General features: G+C 45.1%; 1 protein-coding gene across 1 annotated transcript in view; it reads right to left on the bottom strand.

Moving 5' to 3' along the window:
- Window positions 1-16,219, bottom strand: part of MYO16 (myosin XVI) — a 432,588-nt gene that overhangs the window by 91,081 nt on the left and 325,288 nt on the right. The window contains exon 28 of the mRNA XM_024123222.3: window positions 1,757-1,859. Coding sequence (XP_023978990.2) covers window positions 1,757-1,859 — 103 coding nt within the window. The remainder of the gene's footprint in view (window positions 1-1,756; window positions 1,860-16,219) is intronic.

The following is a 16,219-nucleotide window of genomic DNA, read 5'->3' as shown; positions in this document are numbered from 1 at the left end:
TTTCTTTGTCTTGTATTTTTGGCCTCCTTCGGGGAGATAAAGAGTGAGGGAAAATAAACTAGTGTAATGAAATGGGAACTCTTCCGCATTTTTTATTCTGATGCACTTTTTCAAAGTCCCAGTGTATGTGGGATTCAGTGTCATACAGTCCCCGGCTGCACTGTCAAGCGTCCCAGCACACGCGGGCGGAGGCACAGCGGCCAGGCTGCACTGGGCTGCTCTCCAGCGCCCTGCCGCCTCATGTCTGGCCTCACACTCTGCACAGGTGTCTCGGAGGAGCGATGGCTGCTCAGGTGTTAGGGTCCCTGCCAGTCACTCTCACAGTGGAAGAATTCTTCCAGATTCCCTCACTTTGTCTCGACAAGTCAACCTTCTTTCTCAACATTAATAAAGTAAATTATTCTTATCTGTGTTTTTTTAAAGAACAAAATGCAACGAGAAAATCTTCGTGTTCTATATTCGGGAAACACTACTGTTCAGGTACTGGCTTAAAAGTTCTGACAATGAGTCAGTTGAAATAACTTCACCGCCTCCAGGCTTGTTGAACCCACATCATAAGATGTGAGGCCACATCTTATGCCGCTGACTGGAGCGGGGCTAGCTGACATCACTCTGTGTTAGCAAGTCCTCCTGACTCCTTTTTTTATCCAATCTTTTGGCACAAATGTGCGTTCATGCCTACTACCGACTGTGTGAGCGTCCTCCTTCAGACCGCTATTTAAAGCTTAACTCCATTATTAGGTAAAAAAAGGAAAGAACAGGGGAAAGGATAATAAAGAAAGAGGTTGGGTGGCATAGACGATGAAAACGTTACTCATCGATGCTAAAATGCGAGGTTCTTAGTTCTTCATCATAGACGGATAAGGGTGTTAGTGTCAATCCAGGATTCAATACCTGTCTTACCCACATGGGGCCACTTTCAGACACATCAGCAATCCTGAACCTTCTCTTCATGTCATTTCTGCACTAAAGTACTCTTTTCTGGCCTCATCAACTATCATACATTTTCACTTGAAGATGCTCTATCTCCCTCTCATTTTTAAAAAATGAGATTTATGTCTGCTTTCCAGTAATGGTTATGTTTTGCCAAAGCTATTGGCCACCAAGCTCTTTGCCACCAATGCACTTTCAGATGTTTTATATCTAGGAACTTGCAATAATTCCTGGTGTCGTGGACTCTGTTCTGTTTCCTGTTACTGCTCTAACATTACCTTCTCAGTTCTTTTACTTTTCAAATTCCTCTTTCTCTTCCTAACCCTAGTCACGCGGTGGCATTCTGAGCTGCTTCAGGGATTAAACAAAATCCAAACTGTGCCCTTGTGTTTCTGGGGAGCTTCTCCCCGACCTTCTGCCTTCTGTCCCTTCCTCCTTCCGGAAGCCTGGCTATCCCTCCAGCAGGGCTCTTCCGATCCCCTCCCCCGTTTTGGATCCTCTGACTTCTGCTACCTTTTTAGACACTCCAGAAAGCTCTGGTACCAGCACTGGGGTCTGGGATGTGGGCAAACTTAGTGGGGCTTCCGGACTTCCCCCCGCGCTGTAAACAGAGGCTCCGAGCTTCCTTCATCCTGTGTTTGCTGATGAAACCGGTGAATCAGAAGGACTGATATGTTTCCAGGGACTACACTTAGCATCTCTCTTTGCCAAACACATCACGGCAATTTGTTTTTGCCCGTGAGACTGCGGCAGCTCCCCATGGGGACTCGGCTCACCTACTGGAAACCCTAACTGCTCTGGTAGGAGCTTGTAGGTCACCCACCTGCCAGCCTGGTAACGGGCACTGCTGCAGCACCAGCCGGCATCTCTCCTCGGCCGGCAGCATCCTCTTGTCTTCCGGGAGGGTCTCGGCCAAGGGCTTATACCTGCAAAAAGCAGTGGGGACAGGAAAGCCATGAATGAATTGGTCATCAAAGGATTTTCTTCAACAGGGTTGCCTTTGTTACCCTGTTTCTAAAACTTTTCCCATTCTTGCTTTATCCCACGCGCCCCCAAATCTCCATCCATTGTGCATTTCACATTGGACCACTAGGAAACAGCCCTTATCCTTTACAAGGAAAATGATTTTAAAAGGAACCAAATATATCTCTCAATCCTGTAATGTATCTTTAATATTATCAGTGAGGCAAACCGTTTATCAAAAGAAACTTCGAAGAGGAAGAATATGAATCTATTAGTTCTCATTTAAATTTGTAGAATACTCTTAAAATACACCTTTTAAGGTATCCCAACATTCTTTGTTAGTGTTTGAGAGTGAATCTAGAGGTAGTTAGTATCTATAAGAAAGGGACATCGAAACACCCAAAAGTTTTATTTAAGTGAGAGGTAGAGAAGCTTCCTTCCCATTGAGTAGATACTGAGTATTTTAAATCTTCTAGAAGGACATTTTATTTTTGGAAAGTTCCTCAGAATAATTAAATTTCACTCTTTGGCTGAAATTCATGACCATATAAAGTTTTCCTATGGGTTTCTAAAAAAAAAAATGCCTTTCAAAATTATATGACCCATTAAAAAAAAAATCTATGTAAAATTTTCATTTGCACTTAACAGCATTTAGCCTGACATGTAAGCCGAACCACATTAGGAGGAGGAGGAGGAGGAAAAGGGGGGAAAGCAGGAGGGGGAAGAGGAAGAGGGGGAGGGGGAGGGAGGGGGGAGGGAGAGAGACGGGAGAAACGAGAGAAAAAATCTAACCGCATCTGGTGTGTTTACGAGCCTCACGTTGGGCTGCTCTGGGAACTCAAAGGTGATCGTTAAGTCACCTACGTTTTCCGTTATCTTCTGTAAACTATCTCAGCTTTTCATCTAAAGTTTGTTGCAGCAAATTTGGCATCTTCTCAAATGAGTCCTTGGTTTCCTGAGGGCATCTCAGGAAGGCGGTGTGTCGCCTACACAGCCGGTTCACCACCCCCATCCAGCCGAGCACTGAGAGGGCTGGACGTGTCCCACTGGTGGCCACCGCACTTCTTTATTTCTGCAAGCGCAGTAGAGAAGCGAGGTTGGACAGGGGAGCGCGGCAGGAGCCGTGGGTCTGGGGTGTAACATAAATACTGAGAAAATACACCTGTGTGACTTTTTCCGCAGCAGACTTTCATTTCCCCTCTAAAATCCTTTCAGCATTGTCACCGAAAACTTACCGCATTATTTGTCCTGGATTGAGAATTGTCATGATACTGCCAGCCACGAGTCAGACAAAACAAATACGGCTGCATCAGCAAGACCCTCCGTTCTCACACATAGATTTTCGCTCATGTATCAACTCAGGGTACAGGAGGGGGTAAAAATAGCAAAGCAACAGAGACTGAACATGCATTGTAGTGCTGGCGGCACGGCTCTGAAAAATCTTGCTCATCATTTTGATCACACACCGAATGGTCTCAAACGATCTATGGATGATGGAAGTAGTCAGTGTTGTTTTTTTTTTTGTTTTGTTTTGTTTTTTTATAAGAGGCAAGAATATGATGTTTTACCCAGCAGTGTGTGGAAGGCTGGGAACCGGGAGGAGAGCGTAGGCGTGATGGAAGGAATGAGGGAAGTATTCATTGTTTTTTTTTTTTTTTTTTTGATAAGAGGCAAGAATATGATGTTTTACCCAGCAGTGTGTGGAAGGCTGGGAACCGGGAGGAGAGCGTAGGCGAAGCAGTGGAGGGACTGAAGGTGACGGGCATCCCCCCAAATGCTGGTACGTGACATCAGAGCGCCGGTGGGCAAACAGGGCTTATGTGTTATCATGTTTAAGTGGCTCAAAGGTGACAACTGACGTAACCGTGCAATGTGTCTGAATAGTAGAGAAACTGCATTGAGGATCTAAACCAAGATTCAGGTTCCAGCTTTGCAGCAAATGTGCCGTGAGGCCCTTTTGGCAAAGCACTGAGCGGGTCATCTTCCCCTCTCTCGGTACCGCACATGTGTGCGAACCCAGTTCTGTGTTCTGTTAGAAACATTAATTGAATTTTTATCTGTCCTCCGAGTGTGCGAGCTTCCCCAGGGCTCGGGGTCATCTCTGCACATCCCACGGTGTCTGCTCGATTGCCTATGCGTGTAGAAAGTATGCATAAATGAAGAAGCTGGGCTGGGGGAGTGGAGGAGGGGGAATGACACTTCTCGAGCACCGAATGAGCGCAGGGGACTTCTCATAAGTCGCTTCGCACGCTCCTCCAAGATGCAGGGGGCTTGGATGATAATCTCCTTCTGATGCTGAGAAGCTGACGGTCACAGCAATTAAGTCACTCGCCCAAGTTCACACAGATGATGTTGAATGGTGTCTCCCCAAAAGAAACGTGAACGTCACCTGACTTGGGAATAGGGTCTTTGAAGATGTAATGCAGTTAAGATGAGGTCAGTAGGGTGGGCCTTAATCCCACGGGACTGGTGTCCTTACAAGAAGAGAAAATGCCACGTAAACACAGAGACACAGGGAGGACGCCACGTGACGATGGAGGTGCGGAGGGAGGTGACGCAGCTGTAAGGACCGCGGGGCCACCACCCGAAGCCCAGAGAGGCAAGGAAGGAGTCCACCCAGAGTCTCAGGGGGTCAGGGCCCGGGTGATGCCCTGATTTTGGACTTCTGGCCTCCAGAACCGGGAGAAGTACATCTGCATTGGTCGCAGCCCCCCGGTTTGTGGTGCTTTGTGAGGGCAGCCCTAGGGACCTGACACAGATGGTGAAAGGGTCTGGGATTGAACCTGGGGTAGCCTGACTCCGGAGGCAACGTCTCCACCACCATCGCTCCGGCCGAGGCGGGAAGGAAGCAGCCCCGGCCCCAGATGGTTCCAGAGTGAAAAGGGACGAGGTTGAGCATAGGAGTCCCAAACGGCGAAACGCACAGTAACCGTCAGCACACGGGACGTGCAGAGATAAGAGCTCTTGGTTCTCTGACCTTTGGGTGACTGAGCTTTTCTTTAGCAGTAAACTAAACTCATAATGACATACAGACTCATTCAAACACTCAGGAAAATCAGCGCGTTTCCACCACTTACCCAGAGTCACACAATGAAATGAAATCACTCAAATTATCTTCTCATTCTTTTATAACTGTCTCATTCTGGAACTTTGCTAATTATCACCAAGAAGTGAATTGACATAATTCAAGTATCTGAATACAGTATTAACAAGTCAGAACAAAAAATCTTAACACTTGGTGCCTTTTTTTCTCATTTTATATTGTTCTTTTGACACCCAAAATGGTATAATTCTGACATTTCAACCGAAAAGACAAAAACGTCATCTTAGACAGGGTGAGGTACTCTATTTTAGTGTAATTAAAAACATCTTGTCTTCTGGAATGTGAGTGTCATCTCTGGGTGGTGTCACGGGCCCATCACTGCACTGAACATGATCTCATAGAAACTTCCATTTCAGACCAAATGGAAACCACCAGCCCGAGCCTGGAGCTGCACATGGTCCTGAGAGTGCTGGTGTGACTGGAGAAGGGTCTTCTTTGCCCTCATTCCCCACACCCCCCTGGCCTCTGGTGCCCAAGAGGTGGTCACCTCCATCCACTGAAGATTCCCTATCCTCAGGCTGACACCGGCCCTGCGTCCCAGATAAACCAGCCGACTCTAAGAGGTCAACGTTAACTCTCCCAGCTGACTCACTCTTGTCTCATCCTGGTTTGGGATGAGGGGTATGATTGGCGCCTAGTTCCACGTCCAGAACCTGGGTCCTGTGGCTCATTCGCTCGGGCTCATTCAATCAATCAAGCAATATTGACTGAGCACAAAATAGACACTGGGAATGCAGCAGGAAACAAAACAGATCCTTAGACCCCTTACATCCCATGATGGAGAGAGAGAGAACAGAAATGTAAACGAGGACGGAGGTCAGATATGACAAGAGAGACGGAGAAGAATAAAGCAGGGAAGGTTTCAGGGTGAGCAGATACCTGCTGGTGAGGAAGGAGGCATAGCTCTCTCTGGGGAAAAGGGATCCAAACTGAGGGCATGGGGTCTGGAAGCCTGGGGTGGGATGGTACCTGCTTAGGGAATCAAGGAAGCAGGCATGGCTGGAGCAGAAAAGGGGGAGGAAAGATGGAGGAGATGGACCCACGGAGGTATCCACACAGGGTGAGGACGAAGACCCCACCGGTGATGCCAAGGACTTTGGCTTTGACTCTGAGAGTTCTGGGAGCAAGGCTTTGAGCAGATGAGTCACATCACTTGACATTTAAAGAATTGTCACAGCTGTGAGGCTGAGAGCTGGCAGAGGGAAACGTTGGGGGCTGGGGAGACCCTCTGGATGCTCTTCCCACAGCCCAGGATGGAAGCAACGGGAATGGTAGGAATTGGTGGAACCCTGTCCCTATTTGAGGCAGATCCAGTAGGATTTCCCAGTGCACTGATGTGGATGTGAAGGGAAGAGAGCATGACGTCGTTTCTTGACGGAAGCAACGGGAATGGTAGGAATTGGTTGAACCCTGTCCCTATTTGAGGCAGATCCAGTAGGATTTCCCAGTGCACTGGGAAGGGAAGTGTGAAGGCAAGAGAGCATGATGTCGTTTCTTGACCTAGGAGACTGAGGATGAAGCTGACATTTTCTGAGATGGAGTAGTCTGGGAAGAGTAGTTATTTCCCTGGGCCAATGCTGCATAAACAGAAGGAAACAGTCAGTGCAACTCAGGAGAACCAGAAACGGGGAGTGGAGGTGAAACTCCCAAAGGAGGTCTGGACCAATGTCACCAACACCCCCGAACCAGACCCAGTGCCTCTCTGGTTGTCAGTTCCTCAGCCGGGGGTCAGTCTCTTCTCTGTCACGACCTTCTGTCTGACCGAACAGGACAGTACTTACCATGTGGGAAACTGGTTCTCTTTCCACGACGGTTCTGAATACTCAGGGTTCTCTGTTACTCGGGGTAACACAGTTGAAACCTATAACTGTGTTAGACGCTCCATTTGCCTCACCCCTCTTGTGAACATGTCTCTGACGACTATCACCCTCCCCTTCCTCCAGTCTACATCCTAAGTTGCCAGTATATAAGAGTGGGGTTTCCCAGCAAGTTCCCTCATAGTTACTGAAAAATTCTATAACACACACACTCGTCATTAAGTGCTCTTTCTACATCAAGGATTCAGGAAACCTCTCCTCAATGCACTCACAGAATCAAGAATATGACGACAATAGAAGAATAACAGACATGACCACACCTTACAAAATTATAAATGAAAGAACAACATTACTGGTCCTTTTCATTTTGGGGTCTCTGTATTCTAAGATGGGTAGATTGAAGTTGAAGTAGCAGAGAAAAAGCTAACAATTAAGAAATGTAAAGTACAATAGAACCTAAGGAAAGTGATGAAATAAATATTCCTCTTTTCAAAAGTGGTTGTTCCTTCTAGTTTCAAGGAGAACCTTGACATTCTATCCCTCATAGTCCCAGAGACAAAAAAAAAAGGGCTTATGCAGTGACGCAGACGTCTGGTTAAACATTGTAGTGACTCTTAGTTGACTCTCATGAAATTGTAGAATCACTGCCTTAGAAAGATGCAAGGGATATATATTAAGCTAATGCTTTAAAAAAAAAAAAAACCCAAAAACTTAGATGCAATTTCTCTGAAACTGTTTCTGTTTGCTGAATATTGACTTCATTCTCAAAGAAAATTCTGTCGTGACAGTTTCAATTCCGAAACCACTTAAAATTGAATTCTATTCAGCAAATATTCTTTGAGCACCTATTACAAGCCAGATACTCTGCCAAGAAATGCACTGGTCACCAAGATGGGTTCTGGTTTCACTGCACATGCTCAAATACTACACATGTCTTTTTCTGGTTAAAATGATATCTCCGGAAAGATGTGGTTTTCTTATTTCAAGACCGGATGACATTTCTCTTATTAAGGGCGTATTTTAATTACTTATTTGAGAACAACAAAAGAATGCTTGAGGATTCCCGTTAACCTCCTTCTACCTGAGAAAGGCCTGGATAATCCACAGAAAGAGGAAGATGGAGCATGGAGGCAGCTCTCCATCGGAGGAAGGATGGAGAGAGAAAGCAGGTAAAGGCAGGTGCAGGAGGAGGTGGGGAGAGGCAGGTGGGGCTGGGCTTGTGTGATTTCAGAGCAGCCCGGGAAAGGCAGAGTGTGAGATGGGGTCCACAGCACTGACCCTTGTGGAGAGGTGCAAGCATGTCAGCACTGACAAGGGGCTGCTGGATTTGTGATTGAGGACTTGGGACAATGTCCAGAAGAAACCAGAATCCTACGGCATCAAGACATTAGCAGATGGTGGAGAAGCACATGGACTGGGCTCTCGTGGTTCATGGCATAAATAAAGAAAAGGTCAATAGCTTGAGCACGAAATAGAATCAAGCAAAGTTTTGGGGTGTTTCGCTTTTCAGCGGCAAGGAAGAAAGGTCAGACCGTATAGGCAACACTTGTAGAAATCTACGAGTCCTACGTTCTATCCATGCTTATTTTTGTGTATTTCTGTTTTCCTCCAGGTTATCTCGCTCATTAAGGTTTAGTTCTGATAGGATGAGGACACAGTTTCTTCTCTAACCATTCCCTTGAAATCTTCCCACAGGGCCCCGTGTGGTTCCTCTCCCTGGCGTGTAGCACGAACGTAGCCGTCTGGCTATGGTTAAACGGGGATGCATTTTACCCCTTCTACAAACTGTGCTCTTCATATTCCTGCCCTCACGGTAAACACAGTGCAGGTGCGGAAGGGTGATTTTCTAGCTATTTGGGGCTAATTTCCAGCATTCAGGATGCTGAGAGGTGGGTTAAGCATCACAGCTGCCTAGCAACGGGACTGACATACGTCATGAAACGAGTGAGAAGTATGAAGAAGGAGGGGCACAAGTGGGCTTGAGAGAGAAACAGAATCTATTTCAACGTGGAGGTTGGGGGGAGGGCAGGAAGGAGGAATGAGACACAGAGAGAGAGGATTTGCACAAGTGCTTTTCAACTAAAGAGGATCACTTTTTTTTTTTCCTTTTAAAGAAAAGGATGCGAAAGCAAAGAGAAAAAGTCCAAAATCCTCTGGCTCACACAAACATCCATTGTGTTAAGTGTTACCCATTCTTTGTCTTCTTCCGTGAGTCTTGAGGTTTAGAAATCCCAGGTTGTCGGTTGGTCTGGGTGTTAGCCCCCGGGGCTGGCGGTCCTGGGATGGGTGGGCTTTGCTCCACCCCCACGCCCATCTCCTCTGTGGCAGAGCAAAGCCTGAGCTGCTCAGCGGACCACAGGGAGTCTTTAGCACAGGCTCCTGCCTGTCTTCTCTCAACTTCCCACAGGTCCTCTGCATCAAGCCTACCAAGCCACTTCTGCCCCCCAACGTTTCTCTGCCCCTGCTGTGCCCTCGTCAGCCTGATACAGTTTCCAGTGGGTTCACCTACATCCCCTCCTTAGTAGGCAGCCCCTTTTCCTGTATATTTACAGGAAGAACCGGAAGGGGACGTTAGCTGTCTTTTGCCATGGCCTTGGGGTCTCCTGGACTGTTCAGAAGTGGAATTTGGTCTTGAGTTTCCTTTTACATCTGTTGGGACCACCATGAAGCCCCTCAGGATCTACATGTGACTCTAGTGAGGGGGAAAGTCTTTCCATCGTTACTATGACAACTCCAGACCTACTGCTCATGTCACTGGGCAAGACTCAGCTCTCTTCTCTTTCCAAAGGGTGGTGGATAGGCTGCTGTCATCTTTAGAAAATGGTTACGCCATTCAAAGGCACTGTGGCTCTTCACATTCCCATGGGTTTCCTGGTTCAAGAGCCCCCTAGGAGCAGAGTCCTCGGGAAGAGTTGCCGGGTTGGCGGTGGGCGGTAGTGGTGGAAGGGCTGCCCCACTGACGTCACCCCAGAGCTGCACGCCCACATGACGGTTCTGTCCGAGGCTGGGTGACTAGCTTGGTGAGGGTCATCCCTAACTTCTACACGCAATTCTCTGGAGTTCAAAATGGGTCAGGGGAGAAGCAAGGTGGGGAGAGAGAGATGGAAGGAAGGGAGAAACACCAAGGAAGAGTTATCCAGTGCCTAAAGATTCCAGGTAGGATGATCGGTCAGTCCATATCATCTCTGAATTCTCACAGCAACCGCAGAACGACATTTACAGAGATGACATGATAACTGCAGAAAGTTAGTCTACAGCAAAGCTAGGTTCTTAGTCCAGGCTATAGAATTCTGAGTCAAATATGGCTCCTACTAAATGTGTACAAGAGATGGGACAAAAACAGATACTTGCCCCTTTTGTTTTTGAGCCTGAAAGGATGAAGGTAACCATCATACAGATTAATGTATACATGAGGACTATTAATAAAACAGGAAACGTAAAGAGCAAGGTTCCAGGCTACTGCCTTAAATTCCAAGCCTCCTATGTCAAGATGATATTCCCCTTCTCTCTCTCCTTCTCTTCCTCCCTCATTATGCTGGGGGGTGTTGCTTTTGTTACTGTTATTTTAATGACATGATTATGCTGTTATTTAATGTCATCACAGCCACATTTATTAGGCATTTCTCTGTTACGACTCTAAAACACAGCATCCAAAATTCAAACTCAGTGCCCGGCTTTTACATCGCTGCTGGTGGAGATGCAGACGCAAGAGAAAGGAGATAATACACAAGAGTGAGGGGAATCCTGGACCCTACTTCCTGGGCCAGCTGAGAGGCCCTGGAGAAGCCCTTTTAGCCTTCATCTGAAAACCCCCGGGATGATTTTGTGTGAGTTCTACCGAAGGAGTGCTGTTTCCCTTGGCTATGACGGCTAATGTGCCAACCGGCTGCAGCCTGTGAGCGGCCGGCACGGTGAAGGCGGTGGGTACCGAGGACCACAACCAAAACGAATCCACTTACGCCATGGTCACTTCCTCGGAAGCATCTCACTCCGGAGCCCGTGCCCAAGCAGACTGTCCGGAGATGCGGCCTTAATTGTGTGGCGTTCTTTCAGGCACTTCATGTAATTAAGCCGGAGGCTCTCATCCCAGACAATATGGGAGTTGAATAGTAAAAAAGAATGCGAAATTCTACCTTGGCTTCTGGGATTAGCTCTGCAGATAAAAAATGAATTCAGAGCATCTGCCTAGAATTTACATGACAATGCTCTCAAATTCTCTTACTTCAAGCCCGGCCCACCATTTCATTTTAATTGTACAACGGAAGAACATTCGAATTATTCAGTAAATGGATGGAAGTGAAACACTCAATTAAAAGTGTCCTGGTGTGAAATATACACAGAGTTCCATTTCCTGAGCAGCCTTTGCAGCAGGTAACCTGTTTCCCGGCCAGGGTTGTACTTGCTTCTAATAGGGCCGGAGGATATTTTTGCACACAGAAATCCCATCCCTGCATGCACGGCACTGCAGGGCCATCTACTGTGGGGACATTTAAAGCTGGGCCCTCTTGGGGGACTGAATCTGCGAACTGATAGCTGAACTAACGGTTGCAGGAGAAGGACCCAATGCTGCTGTTTTCAGATCCCGTTACACATGCCCAAGAGAATGCTTAGCGCAGTCGGTGAGGACGTTGAAGCTAATGTGCTCCATCCTTCCCCCTCCACACTTTGCAGAATTTACTGGCTGAGCCATAGCCTGTATTTATCAGGTACAAGAACAGCTTGTTTCCTTAAACTGAAAAGAACAGCTGTTCATTTGTTGTTTAAGCCTAAATGAGAGCCCTCTCTAAGCTTTGTGGTTTCAGTAAAATTATCCTGTTCCTAAAGCAATTTGCTCCCTAACCAAATACCCACTGAGGTTAGTCTGACCTCCTATCTTTGAGTAGGAACAGGAAACCAAGGCAGGTTGATGTATTTGTTGGAAATATTTGTTGTTCCAGTGTTTTCTCTCCCTACTAAACACAGAAGACACTCCTTCTCCAGGTAAATGGCTAAAAAATTTTATGAAGATTGGTGGCTAATGCCAGTTATTTTATGATTTCAATACGTTTATGTCGATTTCAGATATTGAATTGAGTTACTTACAACCATAGGAACCTGCTATCCTGAATATCATTGTTATTATAATTGGATAGCAGATCATGAAGAAGAATGAAATTATTATGATCTCTGAGGGAACAGCCTGGCACTGAAACTAGATCTCCCGATTTGCACAGTGATTAAATTTTCTTTTGAATGTCTACTTTTGAAAATGTGCGACGAGAGCTGAATGAAGAGTTGGGGTTCAGTATCTGAACCCAATAATGTTTGTTAATTTTGGAAAGTATTCATTAGTTTTAAAAATGCTTTATTGAGGTGTGTCCATATTTAATGCATTCAACTGGATGAGTTTGGAAATAACTGTACCTCTGTGAAACCATCACCACTATCAGTGCCATAAACATAACTACCACCTCCAAAAGTTTCCTTCTGCCTTCTTTATTTTTATTTATTTACTTATTTATCTGTGATAAGAACACTTACATAAGATTTACCCTCTTAGCAAATTCTTAATATATAACAATACAGTACTGATAACTCTAGACACAATGCTGTACAGCGGACCTCTAGGACTTACTCATCTTGCAGAACTGAAACTCTGTACTCTTTGACCATCACCTCCTTGCTTTCCCCTCCCCCCCCCACCCCCTGGAAACCACCCTTCCACTCCCTGTTGCTATGATTTTGACTATTTTAGAGCCACATATAAGTGAGATCATACAGTATTTGTCTTTTTGTGTCTGGCTTATTTCACTTAGCATCATGTCCTCCAGGTTCCTCCATGTTCTCACAAATGGCAGAACTTCCTTCATTTTTAAGGCTGAACAATATATTCCATTGTATGTAAATAACACACAAAAAGCATTAATTTTAAAATACCGTCATCTAATACGTACATTTTTCCAAAGAGGAAATGCAGATGGACAACAGGCACATGAAAAGATGCTCAACATTGCTAATCAACAGGGAAATGCAAATCAAAACCGCAAGGAGGTATCACCTCACATCTGTCAGAATCGCTAGCAGCAAAAAGTCTACAAGTAACAAATGTTGGTAAGGATGCGGAGGAAAGGAAACCCTTGTGCACTGTTGGTGGGAATGTAAATTGGTGCAGCCACTATGGAAAACAGTATGGAAGTTTCTCAGAAAACTGAAAACAGAACTACCATATGACCCAGCCGTTCCACTCCTGGGTACATATCCAAAAAACACAAAACCATTAATTGGAAAAGACACATGCACCCCGATGTTCGGAGCAGCACTGTTTACAATTGCAAAGACATGGAAGCAACCCTAGTGTCCACTGATAGCTGCATGGAGAAAGAAGATGTGGTACACATACCCAGTGGAATATTACCAAGTCACAAGAAAGAATGAAATTTTGCCATTTGCAGTAACATGGATGGATTTGGAAAGCATTGTGCTGAGTAAAATGTTAGCCGGAGGAAGACAAATACCATATGATATCACTTGCATGTGGAATCTAAAAAATACAACAAACTACTGAATGTAACAAAAAGGAAGCAAATTCACAGATATAGAGAACAAACTCTTACCAGTGGGGGGAGGGGCAATGTAGGCACGGGGAAAGGGGAGGTACAAACTGTTGGGTATAAGACAGGCTCAAGGATGTATTGCACAGCACTGGGAATATTGCCAGTATTTTGTAATAACTGCAAATGGAAAGTAAACTTTAAAAATTATATGAAATGTCATGAAGAGCCTAGGGGTAGGATGGGAATAAAACACAGACCTACTAGAGCATGGACTTGAGGACACGGGGAGGGGGAAGGGTAAGCTGTGACAAAGTGAGAGAGTGGCATGGACATACATACACGCCCAAGTGTAAAACAGATAGCTAGTGGGAAGCAGACGCATAGCACAGGGAGATCGGCTCGGTGCTTTGTGACCACCTAGAGGGGTGGGATAGGGAGGGTGGGAGGGAGACTCAAGAGGGAGGGGATATGGGGATATATGTATACGTACAGCTGATTCACTTTGTTATACAGCAGAAACTAACACACCATTGTAAAGCAATTATACTCCAATAAAGATGTTAAAAAAATTATATGAAAATTAAAAAAAGAAAGAGAGAAACTAAAAAAAAAGACAAAATTGACATTTGTATTGTGGTGAGTCATGGAAAATTAGCAGCAGTAAATTCTAATGTCAGTTAACTGAGTTGTCATCTTGAGCCAAGAAATGCAAGGAATGAACATTTTTAAGAACATAGGATCAAGAGGAACAATTTAACGTCTATTTTTTTTCTCTTTTAATGAGACACTTTAAATCCAGATAATGTTACTCTTGAATGATATAACAAGTAGTGAAGGGTAACTAACATTTCTGAATTAGAACCCAGTACACACATATTTTGAGGGAAAATAAGATGTGCACATAATTGTCATATTAAATATCGATTACTTATTATTACTATTTGAAAATATTGGCTGGATAAGTCCAAGTGATGTAAGATGCATGCTATTTGAGCTATCTTGGAAATTTAAGTATATCACTCACCATTAGGTACTGATGCCTCTAATGAAAGTCTTAATTCAGAGAAGGCATGATTAAAGTTAGGGCTGACTAGAACCCTAGAGGAATTAATAATATGCAAAATGCTCTGTCTCTTCATGTCCAGTAACATACTATACACCTTTGGCACTGCACACACTTAAAAGTTCTGGTTCTAATCATCTCTAGCTTTTCTATCACTTCTCTTGATAATTACCATTAAGATTAATGTGTGTACAACACTTCGCTGGACACTGGGGAAAATGGTGAACAAGATACGGTCTTGCCTTTGCATGTCCTCTCAAAAGAATGCTGGGCATTGTCCAGTGGACCCTTGGGGGTTACCGAATTCTACGGAGGTATAATCTTTGATTGCTTTTAACTCAGCTATTTTGCAGCTCTGCTGTGATAGAACTTAAACTATAGAAACTGACGACATGCAGGTCGTTTTTGTCCAAAGCAACACAAAGGATGTTCGTCATGGCGGGGTGAATAAATTTTGCCCCTAGAGAATATAATCTCTGTAAATAAATTCTTCACTTGTAAATAGGATCTGGTTTTAGCACCTTATTAGTCTCCTCTTTACCTGAGGAACTGAATAAAATCTTTGATAGGCGTTCATAACCCATTTGTAGGACAGTCATGATTTTCCCCTTTTGAAAGTTGTTTTACCACAATGTGATGTGGTAACTGAGAATTAGCAAGGGGTGTGTTAGCATTAGAACAATAATCAAATCCAGTTCTCTTCCTCATCCCAATATACTCTCCAACCTCTGCAATCCAGTTTCCACTTTTGTGCCCATCATTTTATCGAAACCTCATATGTCAAGATAGCTAACAAATTCTCTACTATCAAATCCAATGGATGCATTTCAGGGCTTTTTCCCCCTGCGACCCTTTCTGTTTTCATATAACTTGTCCTTTCTGTGGCATATGAAACCACTGGCTCCTTCCTCCTTTAAATAGTCTCCTTGCCATTCTTCGAGGCTGCCCCTCAGCTGTTCCACAGCTTAGCCTCCTTTATACACTTCATGCCCTCCATCCTTCTCATCAATACATGTGCTTTCCAGCACTGGCTTCTTGCCCCTCCTGGAATTTCTCCCTGAGCCGTCTCAAAACCCGCAAGGCTGTAAGGATCCCTTATAAACTGATGTTAAAATTGTGTGTATGTGAGACACAGTAACCACTTTCCTGAACTTCACACCAATACTCCCCCTGGCCTCCTGGACAGCCAGTGTGGATCTCCCATGCACACCTCAAGTCCCACACCCCCTCCTAATACTCCTATGTGGGATCTACTGTCTTTCCACCTCCTCACCTGGAAACCTGGACGTCTCTAAAGACAGGCCCACCAACGTGTATTGATCATTTCACATCCTAAACATCTCTAAAGTTTCTGTCCTCTTCCTCTCAATTAAGTTCTCGCCATAAAGCCTCAACTACTTATGTCTCAATTCCTGGAATCGATAGTCTCCTAATTGCGCCTGCTTGGCCCGGTCTTCCCAAACTCTCACACTGTTTTTCTCAGCATTTTTCGGGGACTCCCCACCTTCAGCATGCGGTCCTAGTTTTTATTTTTATTATTTTTTTTTACTTTATAGGTATTATTATTATTATTTTAACATCTTTATTGGCGTACAATTGCTTTACAATGGTGTGTTAGTTTCTGCTTTACAACAAAGTGAATCAGTTACACATATACGTATGTTCCCATATCTCTTCCCTCTTGCGTCTCCCTCCCCCCTCCCCATCCCACCCCCCCTCCCCATCCCACCCCTCTAGGTGGTCACAAAGCACCGAGCTGATCTCCCTGTGCTATGCGTCTGCTTCCCACTAGCTATCCACCCTACGT

The sequence above is a fragment of the Physeter macrocephalus genome, chromosome 13 (assembly GCF_002837175.3).
Source record: "Physeter macrocephalus isolate SW-GA chromosome 13, ASM283717v5, whole genome shotgun sequence".
In the NCBI taxonomy this organism is placed as follows: domain Eukaryota; kingdom Metazoa; phylum Chordata; class Mammalia; order Artiodactyla; family Physeteridae; genus Physeter; species Physeter macrocephalus.
The sequence above is the reverse complement of the archived record's forward strand: the minus strand, read 5'-3'. Positions and strand labels throughout refer to the sequence as shown.